This window comes from Clarias gariepinus, chromosome 1, assembly GCF_024256425.1.
Source record: "Clarias gariepinus isolate MV-2021 ecotype Netherlands chromosome 1, CGAR_prim_01v2, whole genome shotgun sequence".
Classification (NCBI taxonomy): Eukaryota; Metazoa; Chordata; class Actinopteri; order Siluriformes; family Clariidae; genus Clarias; species Clarias gariepinus.
The window spans coordinates 1,994,859-2,011,703 of record NC_071100.1 but is presented as its reverse complement, the minus strand read 5'-3'; the positions used below and the strand labels follow the sequence as shown (position 1 = coordinate 2,011,703).

The window sequence follows — 16,845 nt, the reverse complement described above, 5'->3', positions numbered from 1 at the left end:
AAACATATTAACTGTTAGGCTTCAGTATGGATTATTTGTTTATTTATTTGTTTGTTTAATTGCTTAATAATTATTCTAATGTACATTTAAAAATTAATTAATACACAGATAATTCTTACGCCAATAAAACAAATTATTTGTTAAATGAGAGTCGGGATGTTTTTTATTCTATATAATAATAATAATAATAATGTAATGTATGAAAATAAATGCACTTTAGTACAGTCTGTTATAAGTTGCAAAAAAATGACAATTAAATCAACAAAATTCAATAACTTTTATGCTATAGAAATTTCACATGTAAAACCAACTGTACTATAATCCATTCTATCATCGCTAATAACTACAACCATTCCATTTGCAATATTCAGTTTAATTATTTTTATTAATTAATAATATATATATATATATATATATATATATATATATATATATATATATATATATATATAACAACAGTGGTCAAAGGTTCCTGTGATATTGAAAGATAAATTACTGCAGACATCTTCAACTCCAGTCCTCCAGTTCAGCTCTAAGGGTGTTTTTAATCTTGGTTCGATTGCCTGGTTCAAACACCAAATGTTTCCAAGCCGTGTTTATCATTACTGTCCACGGAATAACTTTTGTTATCTTCTAAAAATTGTGCATTTGATTTTTCCTTCATTTGCTTGTTTTATCTATTGGCATCTTTTCTGTAGGTGCAGTGCAGTTCACAGGGTCGCTGTATTTTCACTAAAATGCATGTCTTTGTAGTTCCAAACTATTGAGAACAAGAGTAGCTTGGAGAAAAACAAGAAGAGCCATTCCAAGACTATGTCAGGTGTGGTATTACGTGATTGATAATTTCAGGGTATTTAAAAGCATGCATCGTTCCATTTCCCCTACTGATCACTGGGCACATTTACATGAACAATTTCTTTGTCATTCCGAGTAAAATCGTCCTGATTGAAAAATTTGGTCGACTGTTTACATGGGTTTTCACAGGGCATTAAAAAGCATTAAAAGTCATTAAATTGATTTTTACAGTCATTCTTTTTTCAGAGGGGTGAACATTAAAGCTCTGCAGGTCGCGAAGGCATCAGTGCAATCACTTGCACTTTTTTTTGCCTTTGCTCTCATTTTCTATGATAAATATATAGAAAGCTTCAAATTACCACTTAACGAAATAAAAAAAAGCTCTTTCGTTATATTTTTTTATCCGTAAGTATGATTTCTCTTTCAAGGCACGTCTAAGGAGATGGTGAGTCAGGAAATTCATCTTTGCGATACAGTATAGGATACAGAAAATGCAGATTGAGTATAGGGCTGCAACTAACGATTATTTTAATAATCGATTAATCTGTTAATTTTTTTCGATTAATCTTTTAAAAAAAATATATAATAATAAAACAAGCATTCATTTCCAACCCTTTATTCAAAAACAGAATTAAAATCTTTAGAAAGTGCACAAACATGTTGCTCCTTGAGCTGTTATAATGATAATAAAATAAAATAAAAATGGACTTACACAAAAAACATAAACATGTATGCTTTACATCTGCCAAATAGATACAGTGGAACCTTGGATTACGAGCATAATTCATTCTGGAAGCGGCTCGTATTCCAAAACACTCGTAAACCAAATTTAGTTTTTAAGATCCAACAGTAAGTCATCTGTAACAGAAGGTTTAATGACCCTACCTGCCTGTCACGCTCTGCCCCAACCCCTGTAGGGATGGAGGACAGTTCTTTAGAATGCCACACCCACCTGCTGCTGGCTCAGATGAATAAGATATGCGTCTGTTGATAGGTGGACGTGGGTTTCAGGTCCACAGACTGGTCCCGACGGGCTGTTTCTCCATCGTCTTCAACGCAGCGATGAGTGAGGGACATGATGTGATTTATATATTTACATTTGAATTGTTCAATTGTACTCTCTAGTACATGCATATCATACTATGTATAGTTTATATGACAAGAGAAGTAAAGATAAATTCACTCTTCTGCTATATTTAGCCATGTATTACATACAGAAACTTAATCTTTAGCCATATTTTTGCTATATGTTACCACAAAAACAAAGACAAACTTAATCTTTAGCTAGATTATTAAATGTTTATTATTTTTGACATTCTTAAAACAACACTGGGGATTTCAAAACTATAAAATAACACACATGACATTGGGTAATAAGTAACAAGTCAGTTGTTATTTTGAGACATGAAGGTCAGCTGGTCTGGAAGAGTTCTTGCAAGAACAGTATGTGCAAAACCCATCAAGCACCATGATGAAAGTGTCTCTCATGACCAAAAGTTACCTGACTGGCAGGATCAGTGAAGGGGCGAAGTTTCGTTCTGCCGAGCTCTACAGTAATCTATAGCTGTAGGTTTGCTAGTTAAAATAGATTAGATTTAGTTATATTTAATGTTAAAACTTTTTGTAGCTAGTTCATTAGAAACAATGGCGTCTATGATTATCATGTTAGCTATCCTTAAATTAAAAGTCTCGTTGAAGGTTTGGTTTGAAGGTAATGTTATGCTAACGTGTTCACTGCTTAATCCTGATGGGACAGAAGTTCTGGTACTAGGACGACATGCAGCTAGAAGTAAGCTTTCTGATCACGCAGTAACTCTGGACGGCCTTTCTGTACATCAGTAAAAGACCTCGGTGTGATTATAGATTCCAATCTGTGAGCAGTGGGGGGAGGCGGCGTCCATGTTGGTGGCGTTGCACATAACGTGTGTATGTTCCTGTGGTAGGAACTGAGTAGAATCAATAAATGTAGAGTGAAATATTCCAAGCTTGCTCTTAATTCTTCTTGCTTCATTTGAAATTAGTTTCTTATTTTGCTCTTAAACTAATGAATTACTTATTATTTCTGTTTTATGTTCTTCCAGCTCTGAGAATAACAGGAGAGAGAGAACATCGCTGTGATTTTCACACTGGCTTATTTCTATTGGGTCTGAAGGGTTGTATAAGGACATTTGACTTAAATAAAAAAAATGTAGAGAGCGGTGTGCGACAGACAAGGGTGTGTGTGAGATAAGGTGTGATGATGGGGATGATAGAATTTTCTTTTATTACCAATAAACTCAGGATTGGAAGTTAAACACGTAAGCTTTTCTCTACACACACAAACACACAACCAGTTAAACACTAAATTGCAGGTAAAGACAGAAGTGTGTTTACGCGAGTGTGTGTGTATGTTAGGATTCTAATACTCATGCAATAAGACTGAGCATGATTAGAAGAAAAAAACATCTGATTGGTTGGGAGCCTTATGACATCAACATCTGGTGGATTTAAATCACTAATTTAACAAACAAAAGGGAACAAGTATCAAATGATCAAAGTCAGGGAAACTCAAAACAATGAGGCCAACAGAAGTGGGATAATTAACCAAAAGCAAGACATTTACATTTAATACAGAACAAAGTAGATGTGATGATGATGAGGAAAAGCTTAAAGACGAGAGTATTAGGAGACTAAGAATTGGACACAGCAACCTTAATAGCGCTCTCTCTCTCTCTCTCTCTGTATATATATATATATATATATATATATAGTAGATAACCACATAACGGGACTCTGTAAGGAATGTCATGAAAGTGAGACTGTCGAGCATATACTCCAAGAACTGGAGAGAGTAGAAAGCAGTCAGTAAAGAAGGAGTTTAAAGGACAGGAAGCTGAGGAGAGAGAGAGAGAGAGAGAGGAGAGAGAGAGAGAGAGAGGTGGCGGCGATGCAACTTAAAGAACTCCAACTAAAGGATTGGAGTGGTCCTAAGAGGAAACGTGTCGAGGATAAAGAGTGTGTGGAAGTGCTGGATAAAGCAGACGGAGAGGTAAATACACAAGACAAGATCAGGGAAAGATACATTATTTATTTATTTATTTTTTTAAATAAAGGCTGATCTGGAAAAAGAGGTCGGGAAGCTGAGAGAGTGAGACCTACAGCTGGTGGTAATTTGACCTCCTGGATTTCCACTGACGTTAAACAATAAAGGAGAAGAAAAGGATAGATGTAAAAAGTAGAACTGAGAGGAGGAGTGTTAGTGAAGAACGTACTGGACGGATTTCTTAAGAGCTAGAAAAGAGGGTTTAAAACTGAAAGGTAGATCAAGACCAGAAGGTCCCTCCATGGTGGATGCCAACCGCCAGGAAACACCAAGCAGGAGAAGAAGAAAAGTGGAGAAGCGCACTGTACAGATCCAAAACGCTCACACGTTCCCAAAGAGTCGTAATTAATCAAGCTGGTAATAAACATGATGGTTAGGATTTAAAGTGGAGTTACACTGAGTTTAGGGGAACACTCAGGGGAACAGAGTTACACGTCACAGCATCCGCTACGTCAGAGAGGAGATAGGGGGAAACAAAATTCATTACTGGATCACAGATATTTTAGCCAAGATTTGATTACACTGTGACATCATAAAAGCTGTAAAAAAATGTTACATCCCAGAATATTTTGTCAGTTTTTAAACTTTTCTGAAGCACCGAAGCGCTGAAATGTAGCTCCGCCCCCACACGAGCCGCCTACTGTCGGTGTAATTCACCTGGCAGGCAGCAGAGGGAGCTCTTTAAAGTTAGCAGTCTGTGAGTGTGCATGCGTGCATGGGTTACCGACAATGCACTGCTCTGAGGGTTGGTGAGTGTGTGCTGTACGTTGGAGTGTGTAATAAAAGACTGACATTAATAATGTATTTAAAAATAATAATAAAAAATAAGGAGATGTTTATTCGAGCAACAGTTTTCCTCCAGAAGCTGCGTAATCAGCCTCGTGTGGGGGAGAGGAGTGTGTAAGCACAGTGTGTGTGTGTGTGTGTGTGTGTGTGGAATGTTGGTGTCTTGGAGTGCTGCTCTTTGATGTTGGACCCTCAGGCTTTGGTGTTTTTCACCTTTTGGATTTCCTGTGTAAAATAAACAAAGAAACAGAGGCGTTCTGTGAATGAGCCGTTACTATGGAAACCGTAACAAATGAACCAACTCCTCCTGACCAATCAGAGCGCAGGAGTGTAAGTGTGAGGTGAGGGGTGTGACCTGGAGCAGAGCCGATTTTAATTTCTCGTACGCTTCGTCCAGATCATCGTTAACGATCACCACGTCGAACTGACCCGCCTCTTTACCTGCAACACGCAGCATACACACATACACACACCAGGTAAGGGCTCACTGTGCGTGTGTGTGTGTGTGTGTGTGTGTGTGTGTGTGTGTGCGCGCTCACTTACTGAACTCTATTTCCACGCTAGCAGCCTCGAGTCGCTTCTGTAAACTCTCCTCAGTCTCGCTCTTCCTGGCCCTTAACCTCTCCTCCTGACACACACACACACACACACACACACACACACACACACATAAATCACATCAAACTCACATTACATGTTTTAAAATCAGGTTTGAGCTGACTTTCAGGTTTCTCCGGTCTGTGTGTGTGTGTGTGTGTGTGTGTGTGTGTGTGTACCAGCGCTGCTATGGATGGAGGTTGGATGGAGATGTAGATGGGCTTTATATCAGTTTTCTTTATGCTCTTCACTCCCTGCATGTCGATGTCCAGGAGACAAATCACATTATTGTCCTGAACGGCCTGGACCGCTGCTTTACTGTAAGACACACACACACACACACACACACACACACACACACACACACACACATCTCAGAGTGTTAATAAAGACATACAAAGACACTTCCTTTGCTAACACAGGCACCCAACACACACACACACACACACACACACACACACACACACACACACACACACACACACAGAGACAGCAGTGTGTGTACCTTGTTCCGTACATGTTCCCTGAGAATTTTGCGCTCTCGATGAACTCTCCTCTAGCGATTGCAGCCTGCATGTCCTCCCTGCTCACAAAGTGATAGTCTGTAACACACACACACACACAGATTTACAAACTGATGAATCTGTATCATATATGATCTAAATCTGCTTTTCAAATAATATATTCAAATATTGAGATGAACCTGTACACACACACACACACACACACACACACAAATCTCTACCTTTCCCGTTCTCCTCTCCTTGACGAGGTTTCCGTGTCGTATCTGAAAGTAAAATAAGGAATTTAAAGATGTGTATTGTCTGATTGTAGACGTCCACCAGCGTTGTTCCAAACATATGTAAACAAATTAGCAAATAAATAAGGCTACAGAAAAATGTTTGCATGCCTGTAAAGTAAAGCAACAGATTACACGACAATTTTAAGACGAAAAACAAACAAAACATATGAACCCTAATGTATCGATTTTAAAAGAAAAATGAGCGAGTGTGACACACACACACACAGACACACACACACTCACACACACTAACGTTTCATCAGACTCCGCCTTCTGCTTTGATCATCGTTTCGATAAGCTTATGCAGCCTCACAGAGTGCCATTACTTTTTCTCCGAGATCCTGTATTGATGATGTGGGAGTCTGAGTGCTGAGTGAAGTCTTCTCCAGCACGTCCCAAAGATTCCCACAGGGGTTCTCTTCAAGTCTCTTCAACATCTTTGGTGGAACATCCAAGTGTGAAAATGATGTCTCACTTTCCCTGAACAACACTGGAACATGCTCCGCTCCATCAGGGAGAATTAAACCCTCCATAGATGTGATCCTCTGGTGATTCAGTACATTCAGGTGGTCAGCTTATTTTATTGCCCCATAACGTCACTGAGTCTAGACCTGAGTAACTGATCAACCCCAGATCATAACACTGTCTCCAGAGGCTTGTACAGTGGACACTATGCATGATGGGAGCATCGCTTTATGTCCTTCCCTTCTCACCTTGACACGCCCATCACTCTGGAATAGGCTCATCAGGTCACATGACCTTTCTCCATATCACTCCAAAGTCCAGTCTTTATGATCCCTAACAAACTGAAGCCTTTTTCTGATTAGTCTCAATAACAAGTGGTTTTCTTGAAGATGATTGGTCTCCATTATCTTTCCAATGGTTCTACAGTTCTTAACCCAATTTTAGAAGTTCCTCCTTAGTTTATTTCTTTTTGCTTGATCCTTTTGAATCAGAGTAACATAACCATATTAATCACTGCAGTAATGATTCAATGGAGAGACTCATAAATAGTGTGTGTGTGTGTGTGTGTGTGTATGTGTGTGTGTGTCTTACGGGAGACACTGAAGCCGAAGACCCCGTCGAACTCTTTGATCAGCTTTTTGAGAAGTGTGCTTTTCCCAGCACCCGAGGGCCCGCTGAAAACCACCGGCCTTGGTCCTGCCATCACTGCACACACACACACACAGGTTCAGTAAAAACGCAAATATAACCATATATAATCCTTGGTGACTTGTGGTCGTCATGGTAACTGATCCCAGGGGACTCGCCTTAGTGTGGTGAGGTGCTGTTTCACCTTCACGCAGTATGTGATTAACTAGGACAAATCAACACCTGAGCTCGTTAGCATACGCGCTAATTGACGAGCGGCTAGCTGAGCTCATCTCCAACCTTAAGCAGAAAACACACACACACCCACGCACACTCCTTCACCAACACTCACACAGGTCACGTAATCCACAAACTATGGAAACACCTGAAAAACAGCGCCACCTGGTGTAATTGAGGATCAACTGATGATTGAAGAGATTTGTGTAAAGGTGAAAAGGGCTTAGTGTATAGTCGTGGCCAAAAGTTGAAAATGACACAAATATTAGTTTTCACAAAGTTTGCTGCTAAACTGCTTTTAGATCTTTGTTTCAGTTGTTTCTGTGATGTACTGAAATATAATTACAAGCACTTTATACATTTCAAAAGCTTTTATCGACAATTACATGACATTTATGCAAAGAGTCAGTATTTGCAGTGTTGGCCCTTTTTTTTCAGGACCTCTGCAATTCGACTGGCCATGCTCTCAATCAACTTCTGGGCCAAATCCTGACTGATAGCAACCCATTCGTTCATAATCACTTCTTGGAGTTTGTCAGAATTAGTGGGTTTTTGTTTGTCCACCCGCCTCTTGAGGATTGACCACAAGTTCTCAATGGGATTAAGATCTGGGGAGTTTCCAGCCCATGGACCCGAAATTTCAACGTTTTGGTCTCCGAGCCACTTAGTTATCACTTTTGCCTTATGGCGCGGTGCTCCATCGTGCTGGAAAATGCATAGTGCTTCACCAAACTGTTGTTGAATTGTTGGAAGAAGTTGCTGTTGAAGGGTGTTTTGGTACCATTCTTTATTCATGGCTGTGTTTTTGGGCAAAATTGTGAGTGAGCCCACTCCCTTTAATGAGAAGCAACCCCACACATAAATGGTCTCAGGATGCTTTACTGTTGGCATGACAAAGAACTGATGGTAGCGCTCACCTTTTCTTCTCCGGACAAGCCTTTTTCCAGATGCTCCAAACAACTGTCCCTGATGTTTTTTTTGGAGAGAAGTGGCTTCTTTGCTGCCCTTCTTGACACCAGGCCATCTTCCAAAAGTCTTCGCCTCACTGTGCGTGCAGATGTGCTCACACCTGCCTGCTGCCATTCCTGAGCGGGCTCTGCACTGGTGGCACTCCGATCCCGCAGCTGAATCCTCTTTAGGAGACGATCCTGGCGCTTGCTGGAATTTCTTGGACGCCCTGAAGCCTTCTTAACAAGAATTGAACCTCTTTTCTTTAAGTTCTTGATGATCCTATAAATTGTTGATTTAGGTGCAATCTTAGTAGCCACAATATCCTTGCCTGTGAAGCCATTTTTATGCAGCGCAATGATGGCTGCATGCGTGTCTTTGCAGGTCACAATGGTTACCAATGGAAGAACAATGATTTCAAGCATTGCCCTCCTTTTAAAATGTCAAGTCTGCCATTCTAACCCAATCAGCCTGACATAGTGATCTCCAGCCTTGTGCTCGTCAACATTCTCACCTGAGTTAACAAGACGATTACTGAAATGATCTCAGCAGGTCCTTTAATGACAGCAATGAAATGCAGTGCAAAGGTTTTTCTGGGATCAAGTTAATTTTCATGGCAAAGAAGGACTATGCAATTCATCTGATCACTCTTCAGAACATTCTGGAGTATATGCAAATTGCTATTATAAAAACTTAAGCAGCAACTTTTCCAATTTCCAATATTTATGTAATTCTCAAAACGTTTGGCCACGACTGTACATCCACCATGATGTTCCTAAAGCTCACTATCACCACACACACATACATACAGCAGAAACAGAAGGATCAGTCTCACCTCACCTGAGACACGGCTTTATGACAGTGTTTAAAGTGAAACTACGGTGCGGCACAGGTGTGTTTATAAGTGTGTTTGTGTGTGTGTGTGTGTGAGGGGAGGGGGGCAGCACCAAGCCAATCAACTCCTCCTCCGGGTTTTTTGAGTGTGTGTGTGTGTGTGTGTGTGTGTGACAGCTAGCACTGACAGCAGATCTTGACTTCTTACTCAGTGTTAGTCTCTGAGGAGCTTCAACGTCCTCCACATGACCTTCAACCTGTACGTGATTAAACCAGTAACTTCATCTCTTCACATCTTTATTTAGGCTTCAAGTGCTTAAAAATAGTGTTGGTACATATTTTAAGCATTTAACAATATTATAGTGATAATATTATTATAAACACTAATAAAGCATTTATCAGTAATGATTGGCAAATTATTATTTTTTTGCCAAACTGCAAACTTAAATTGACATATATTGAAATATACATTTACATGCTGTATATTGTACTTAAAATATTGTAGATAAAATGACAGATAACACACGAGATTCAGGCCTTGTTCACACGGGCGTTAAGTTTTTGGATAAACGAACGCACTCTGAACGTCCTAGACGTTTACGTTGCGTTTTGTAGTGGCGCTTAATTGACTTCTACACCGGCGTTCGTTTGTCTCTGTCTAACGTCAGCCTGCAGCCCCAACTGTAGTTTCTTTATTAACCTGTGGGGGCAGTGTGTCGGGAACTGGAATCTCTGACTGCACAACGTCGGATTAAAGGAAGATTTTTTTTGTGGTTTAAAAAAACATGCGAAAATTTCCGCGTATGTTTTTTAACAATTATTTTATTTTATTTTGCCCTTTTCCGCACTTCCCTATGTATAGCATGTAGGATCATGGGATATATCTGGTCCTCCGAAGCGTAAAATGAACGCGCAGAAAACGAACTAGAAGCAGTTTCCTTGCGTTCGTTGGGTTTTGAACACCAAGAAAAAGCTGCTTGCAACGTTTTTTTAATGCCGTATAAACGCGCAGCCGGACAAACGCACGTCACCAAAGCCCGTGTGAACACTCTCATTGACTCCTATGTGTAGAAAACACTCTGCGCTTGATCCGCGCTCACCAGACGCTACGAACGGGGAAAAAACGCTCGATTTTAACGCCCGTGTGAACAAGGCCTTACACGTACTGAAGAACATAATTAATTCTCCCAGAGAATTTTACTGCCCATTTACTGCTTGTCCTGCTCTAGAGTAAAAACTGTTTATCAGTTCTGGTATTTAATATTTAAAGAATCAATTTTAAAGGTGGAAGCTGACATAATAAAAGATGTGAAGCATCTTCTCATTCTTGTAAAGAAACTTCTGCTTTATTTTCGTTTTATAAACAGAGAAAGCGGGTGTTTCCCAGAGGGGCGAGGGCACACAAACACACACACGAGTGTCACATGCAAGTTAATCAGCTGTAACACACATACACACACTCACACACACACACGAGTGTCACATGCAAGTTAATTAGCTGTAACTCTGTCCGGGTAAAACGAGGCGAGACTCAGGAGGACACGTGTGTTCAGGCTGGGATCAGCAAACCTGCAGGACTTTATACGGCAGATTAATGAGATGGACAGTGGTGGAGATAAACACTTATTATTAATCACACGCTGTAACAAACTGTCAGTCACTGGGGCCTGCGCTGGATTTATAAATGGACTAAAGCCCTGGACAATGTCCTGAGTAACATCCTGTCTCTGACTCCTGACTTCAATTTAAAAACACACACAAAAACAGATGAATTAACTGTACTGTCTGTTAACAGATCATTTACACACACTGTGTGTCTCAACAGTGCACTTTACACTGACTGGAAATGTCCACGAGTCTGTACGTGTCCAACATTTACTGTCTATAAAGTCACAAAAAAGTATTGTTTTACTGTGGGACTGTAGAACAGGAAGTAAGGAGAGAAGAGGGAATCCGAGACGAGAATAATGTGAGAAAACGGAAGATTATCAGTGTCTAAGTGTCTCATTCTGTGTCTCACTAAGCATCAGACTGTCTCACTCATCGTCCCACTCTCACCCAGCGTCCCAACGAGCATCCCACTCTGTGTCTCAAACAGTCTTTCTTAGTGTCCCACTGTGTGTCTTGCTCTGTCCCACTCTGCGTCTCACTCAGCGGCTTACTGTCTTCCTACTCAACGCCTGTCTTCCTTATTGCCTCACTGTCTTCCTTATTGCCTCACTGTCTTCCTCAGCGCCTCACAGTCTTCCTTAATGCCTCACAGTCTTCCTTAATGCCTCACAGTCTTCCTTAATGCCTCACTGTTCTTCTCTGCGCCTCACCATCTTCCTCAGCATCTTGATGTCTTCCTCAGCACCTCACTGTCTTCCTGAGCGCCTCCCTGTCTTCCTCAGCATCTTGATGTCTTTCTCAGCGCCTCACTCTCTTCCTTAGCGCCTCACTCTATTCCTCGTTGCCTCAGTCTCTTCCTCGTTGCCTCACTTTCTTCCTCATTGCCTCCCTGTCTTCCTCCGCGCCTCACCATCTTGATGTCTTCCTGAGCGCCTCACTCTCTTCCTCAGCGCCTCACTCTCTTCCTCAGCGCCTCACTCTCTTCCTCAGCGCCTCACTCTCTTCCTCAGCGCCTCACTCTCTTCCTCAGCGCCTCACTCAGTGGAATCTGAGGAAATAGAGTCTGCGATGAGAATAAAGTGAGAAGAGAAGACTCCGCGCTGTGTGTGTGTGTGTGTGTGTGTGTGTTTAATAAGCGGTGTGTAATAAGCACTCCCATCAGATCCGGGTGGCGCGCGCTGGTGTAATCCCCGGATGTGGCCTCACTAACACTCCTCCTCATGAACTCTCACCTGAAGAGACTTTGGAGAGAAACCTCAGGAACATGAGAGATAAAGCCGAGCTCCGGGACTGAGATACAGCGCTCCTCCTGCGGCACACACTCACACACACTCACACACAGACCGCCGCCATGACACTGTGACGTCACTCGAGCGCGCCGACACCGCAGACTCCCTCAGGCCGGGCCGTATCCCAAACCGCGCACTGAGCACTAAGCGATACTCTGTGTGTGTGTGTGTGTGTGTGTGTGTGTGTGTGTGAAACGGATCAGTGTTTATAACAGGTTAACAAACGCTTATACTTTTTTGTTCGTAAAACAAACATTTTGATGATTTTTAATGTTTAAAACAACCTGTCGCACGTGAAAGTCTGATTACGTCACGTGATCGAGTTTCCTTTAAATAAGCGCGCGCTTATGCACATCATTTGAAAGCTGTTTGAATTTAAATGACGGTTAACCGCCAGCGGCGCGTTCCAATCGGCCTGAAGGATCCTGCGGAGTGCACTACACAGGAACGAGTGAACATCAGGTGTCCAAGGGATAAAACACCTTCCCATAAGTCACTGCGTCTCGCTAAAATCTCCATACATCTTAAATTTATTATTATTATTATTATTATTACTCAGTAAGTTATTTTTAACAGTTTGTTTTAAAACGGTATCAGTTTTTTAAAATAAATATTCAACATTGAATGTGAAATTCCCACAGCAGCGGCGCCGGCCTTATGTCACCATGGTAACGCAGGGAGGAAGTGACGTCAGCGCTCGTGACTTTGCGCTGTGTTCCGAATGGTGGAGTTCCCTTCGCCGAGAGTAGGGTGGAGGAGTACCCTACGGAGTGCACTTCGGAATGGAGGCGGTTCTCCCGCCTCCGCGCGCCCTGAACCGGAAGTGATCGGTCGATACGCGCGCGACACCGCGGAACAACTACAGGAGGAGAAGAAGAAGAAGAAGAAACACACACACACAGACACACAGAGTGAGACAGAGTGAGAGTGAGATGTTCGGCTCGTCGCGGTCAGGAGGAGTGAGAGGAGGACAGGACCAGTTTAACTGGGACGATGTGAAAGTGGACAAACACAGAGAGAACTACCTGGGTATAAACACACACACACACACACACAGGGCTGCCGCAGGTCTACACGGTTAGTACAGAGAGAGAGAGTGTGTGTGTGTGTGTGTGTGTGTGTGTGTGTGTGTGTGTGTGTGTGTTTGAGAGAGAGAGTGCACTGACCCTCAGGGTGAGTCCAACTACTGCTGCTCGGGTCCAAACACCACTCATCTGTCTGTCTCACCCTGTGTATCTATATGTCTCTGTCTCCCTCTGTCTCTCTCTCTCTCTCTCTCTCTCTCTCTCTCTCTGTGTCTCAGTTCTGAAGAGCCACATGAATGTTACTAAAATAAAGTTACATTGTTGCCAAAGTGATTCTAAAAGAGATTACATCATAAACATCAGTCTCAATCTATAAACATATTAGATATATAATAATAACATAGCAGGGAACTGTCTTACACTTTGTCGCTCTCTCTCTCTCTCACACACACACACACACACACACACACACACACACACTCTCTCTCTCTCTCTGGACCTACCTGTGTGTGTTCTCCTCTTCTCTCACACTCCATGCACTTCAGTGAAGGTGTTTTAATTGAAGCTGTATTTGATTTGATGATTGATACAGTGATATCGAGACTGGTCGTCCTGGCGTCCCGTCCGTCACACCTGCTCACAGTCTCACCGTCCCAGTCCTTATCTCTCACCGGCGCCGGCGTGTTTATCTTGGCGCTGACTTCAAACATGCTGAGGCCGGATTCTGGGTTCTGATTGGTCGGGAGGCGGGGCCTGAGGTGGGCTGGTGGATAGACGGGGTGAATGGGTGTGTGTGTGACTGATGAAGACCTTCATAAGTCTCAAAAGGTTTTTTGAGAGACATGGAGATATCACACACACACACACGGCCAGAGAAAAGAGATAACACTGTACTGTTACTCCACCCATCTGCTCCCTCACACCGTGTGTGTGTGTGTGTGTGTAGGGAACTCCCTGATGGCTCCAGTGGGACGCTGGCAGAAGGGGAAGGACCTGACGTGGTTTAGTAAAGACAAGCAGAGCTCGGGGACGAGAGACAGAGAGGAGGAGCTCCGGGCCGTCAGGGAGGCGGAGCACAATGCCATGATGGTCGCGTTGTGAGTGCACGTCAACCCCTCACACACACACACACACACACACACACACAAATCCGTCTCTTTGTATGATAATGTTTCTCTTTGTCTTTCAGGGGTCATAAAACAGTTCAGAAGCGTCCAGCCGGTCTAACGAAGGAGGTGTGTGTGTGTGAGAGAGACTTCCTCACACACTAGTTTACTCATCACTGATATCAGTAGTGTGTGTGTATGTATGTGTGTATGTGTCAGTGATATCAGTGCTGTGTTTGTGTGCAGGATTTGGTGGACGTGTGTAGGAGAGAGGGAGACGGGGACGAGAGGGACGTGGGCCGAGTGTCCGGGCTGGGGAGCTCCAGGTACACCCCTCCCCCTCCCCCCCTCGCTACCCAGGAGCCTTCACTGTGTAACTGCAGGGATGAGTTTACCCTCTGACCGTGTGTGTGTGTGTGTGTGTGTGTGTGTGTGTGTGTGTTTTACAGCGGTGGAGGTCGGAGGATGATTTTGTCCAAGCAGGAGAAGGAAGCGATGAAAATGGGTCTGCCGGTGTTTACTGTATGCGCAGACACACACACACACACTTTGGAGACGTTGGAGCGGTCAAGCTCTTCATCTCTTTATGTTTCCATTTTCAGCATCATAAGGTGACTGGGGGTGAAGCCACACCCACCGAGAAACCAGAGGAACCGCAGATGAGAAAAGAAGAAGAAGATCAAAGGTTTTCTTCACTGGTTAAATAAATAAATATATGTGATGTTGTAGCTGCAGTACAGGCTGCATCCTGCAGGGGGCGGCTGGGTCATTGATTCAAGGTGTAAATATGTGGGGCTGAAATGTATTTTTCTGTAACTTTTACACACTGTATTACCCCCCCCTCCCTCTCTCTCTCTCTCTATTTAAACCTGTTCATACAGCGAGAGAAACGACGGCCACAAGAAGAGCAAAAAAGAGAAGAAGAGCAAAAAGGAGAAGAAGAAGAAGAAAGAGAAGAAGCGGCGCAGGAGAGAGTCATCATCGTCGTCTGACTCTGAGTCGGACCGTAAACGGTAATACAGGTTATTGATCAATAAACAACAACAACTACTACCGTCCAACTAATAATAATAATAATAATAATAAAGATGTAGGATGTACTTTATTACATTCAAGTCAAAGCGGGACTTTTAATAGCGTGTTTTATAGACACAGGCAGCACCACAGAGCCGAGCGGCGCGGCCCGAGCCCATCACACGGCCGACAGAGAGGAAACGCTGCACACGACAGGCTATCAGACCGGGGGTCAAAGGTCAGGCATCGAAGCCCCTCCCCTTCCCCCAGAGAGCACCCGCCCCGATATCGCCATGACACCGACTCGGACGACTGAAACGGATGAAACGTCTGCTGTTTGTTTTATTTTGTATCCGATTTATTTGATCTTTGTAATGAAGCTTTGTTTTTATTTGAATTTATAAAATGATGGTGTTTAAAACACCGCCACTGGATTCTGTGTGCGTGTGTGTGAGTGAGAGAGAGAGAGAGTGCTGACATCAATAAACTGTTCGTGTTTTGATCCAAATTCAAGCTGAGAAAAACAAATATACATACACATACATACATAAACAAAGATACGTTCACACACACAGAACCAAACAACAGGAGCATGATTTTTACTCTTTTTACTCTTTTTTTTTATTTCATTTTAATTATTTTGTTACATGTCTTTGCTTTTCTGTCCAAAGACAAGGCGAGACAAGTCTTTGTTAAAAAAAAAAGTAAAAATAAACATTCATGTTACAGTCACAAGTTTGCTAAGACACGGTTCAGGATAATAACAGTTTCAGGAATACTTTGTGTGCGTGCTGAGAGCCGCTTTTACGATACGTGACGATGCGTTCAGCAAGTCCGACACCGTCCAGGAGGAGGAGGAGGGGCCAGTGGTTTGGGGGGGAGGGGTTTGTTACCACAATCATCACGAGACTGTGTCCCGACATTCTGTTACTACATCATGATCTTAAAAGTTCCAGAGTGGGAACGGTTTAGAGCACCACCTGGAGGATCACTGAGGAACTGCAACGTCGAATGGCAACAAATCTAAATAAAACAAAATGTATTTTAAAAAGAGAGAGAGCGAGACGAGAATTGCGATATATAAAGAGGTTGATCATTCAGCGTTACCGTCAGCGCACACACACAGGAGACTGAATGCCACGCTTTAAACACACGAAGGCACCGAGGGAAACGACTACACTCGTGTGTGTGTGTGTGTAAGCATCATCGCAGTACATCGTTGCGGAACAGGGACACGGGTCGACCACTTCTCACTAACTCACACACACACCCGGACCAGAGCGTCCTGGATCACCACACTGATGATGTCATTCACCTCAAACGTCTCGACAGGATCAAGTTTATCTATTTACACACGGATTTTTAATTTATATGCTGTAAAGCTGATTATCTTAAAGGAAATAAAAGGAATCCCCAGGATTATTAAACCGCAAATAAAAAGAGATTTGAATGTGAACGGTCTAAACCACACACACACGGGAAATGGACCTGACGAGAAAGACGAGTTTGTAGAAAGGCAGAGTGTGATTGAACCTGAGATGGTGTCGGGGTCGTGCCTGGGCACCAGGGGGCGCTGATTTACCCCAATACACAACACTGACACAGTAAGTGCCCACACGGACCGCCG

The 16,845-nt window shown here is 42.8% G+C and overlaps 2 protein-coding genes across 2 annotated transcripts; one reads left to right on the top strand and one right to left on the bottom strand.

Moving 5' to 3' along the window:
* Positions 1–3,842: 3,842 nt before the first annotated feature.
* Positions 3,843–12,153, bottom strand: LOC128527748 (guanylate kinase-like). The gene is made up of 8 exons (XM_053500287.1): positions 12,017–12,153; positions 7,119–7,232; positions 6,006–6,047; positions 5,766–5,862; positions 5,440–5,578; positions 5,207–5,291; positions 5,019–5,104; positions 3,843–4,888 (listed from the first exon to the last, which is right to left on the bottom strand). Exons 1-8 carry the CDS (start codon positions 12,048–12,050, stop codon positions 4,856–4,858), a joined length of 630 nt encoding a protein of 209 aa, XP_053356262.1. The 5' UTR covers positions 12,051–12,153; the 3' UTR covers positions 3,843–4,855.
* An 810-nt stretch (positions 12,154–12,963) lies between these two features.
* c1h1orf35 (chromosome 1 C1orf35 homolog) lies at positions 12,964–15,681 on the top strand. Its single transcript, XM_053494022.1, has 8 exons — positions 12,964–13,102; positions 14,045–14,195; positions 14,288–14,333; positions 14,451–14,530; positions 14,654–14,726; positions 14,807–14,889; positions 15,086–15,217; positions 15,354–15,681. Exons 1-8 carry the CDS (start codon positions 13,006–13,008, stop codon positions 15,532–15,534), a joined length of 843 nt encoding a protein of 280 aa, XP_053349997.1. The 5' UTR covers positions 12,964–13,005; the 3' UTR covers positions 15,535–15,681.
* The last annotated feature ends 1,164 nt before the right edge of the window (positions 15,682–16,845 follow it).

Excerpts from the sequence above, each read along its gene's own strand:
- LOC128527748 (XM_053500287.1), bottom strand. The coding sequence starts at position 12,050 with ATGTTCCTGAGGTTTCTCTCCAAAGTCTCTTCAG. Across the intron at positions 6,048-7,118 it reads CTTCGGCTTCAGTGTCTCCC|ATACGACACGGAAACCTCGT; the intron begins GTAAGACACACA and ends TTTTACTTTCAG. Across the intron at positions 5,292-5,439 it reads CTCCATCCATAGCAGCGCTG|GAGGAGAGGTTAAGGGCCAG; the intron begins GTACACACACAC and ends TGTGTGTGTCAG.
- c1h1orf35 (XM_053494022.1), top strand. The coding sequence starts at position 13,006 with ATGTTCGGCTCGTCGCGGTCAGGAGGAGTGAGAGGAGGACAGGACCAG. Across the intron at positions 14,531-14,653 it reads TCCGGGCTGGGGAGCTCCAG|CGGTGGAGGTCGGAGGATGA; the intron begins GTACACCCCTCC and ends TGTGTTTTACAG. Across the intron at positions 14,727-14,806 it reads TGGGTCTGCCGGTGTTTACT|CATCATAAGGTGACTGGGGG; the intron begins GTATGCGCAGAC and ends TTCCATTTTCAG.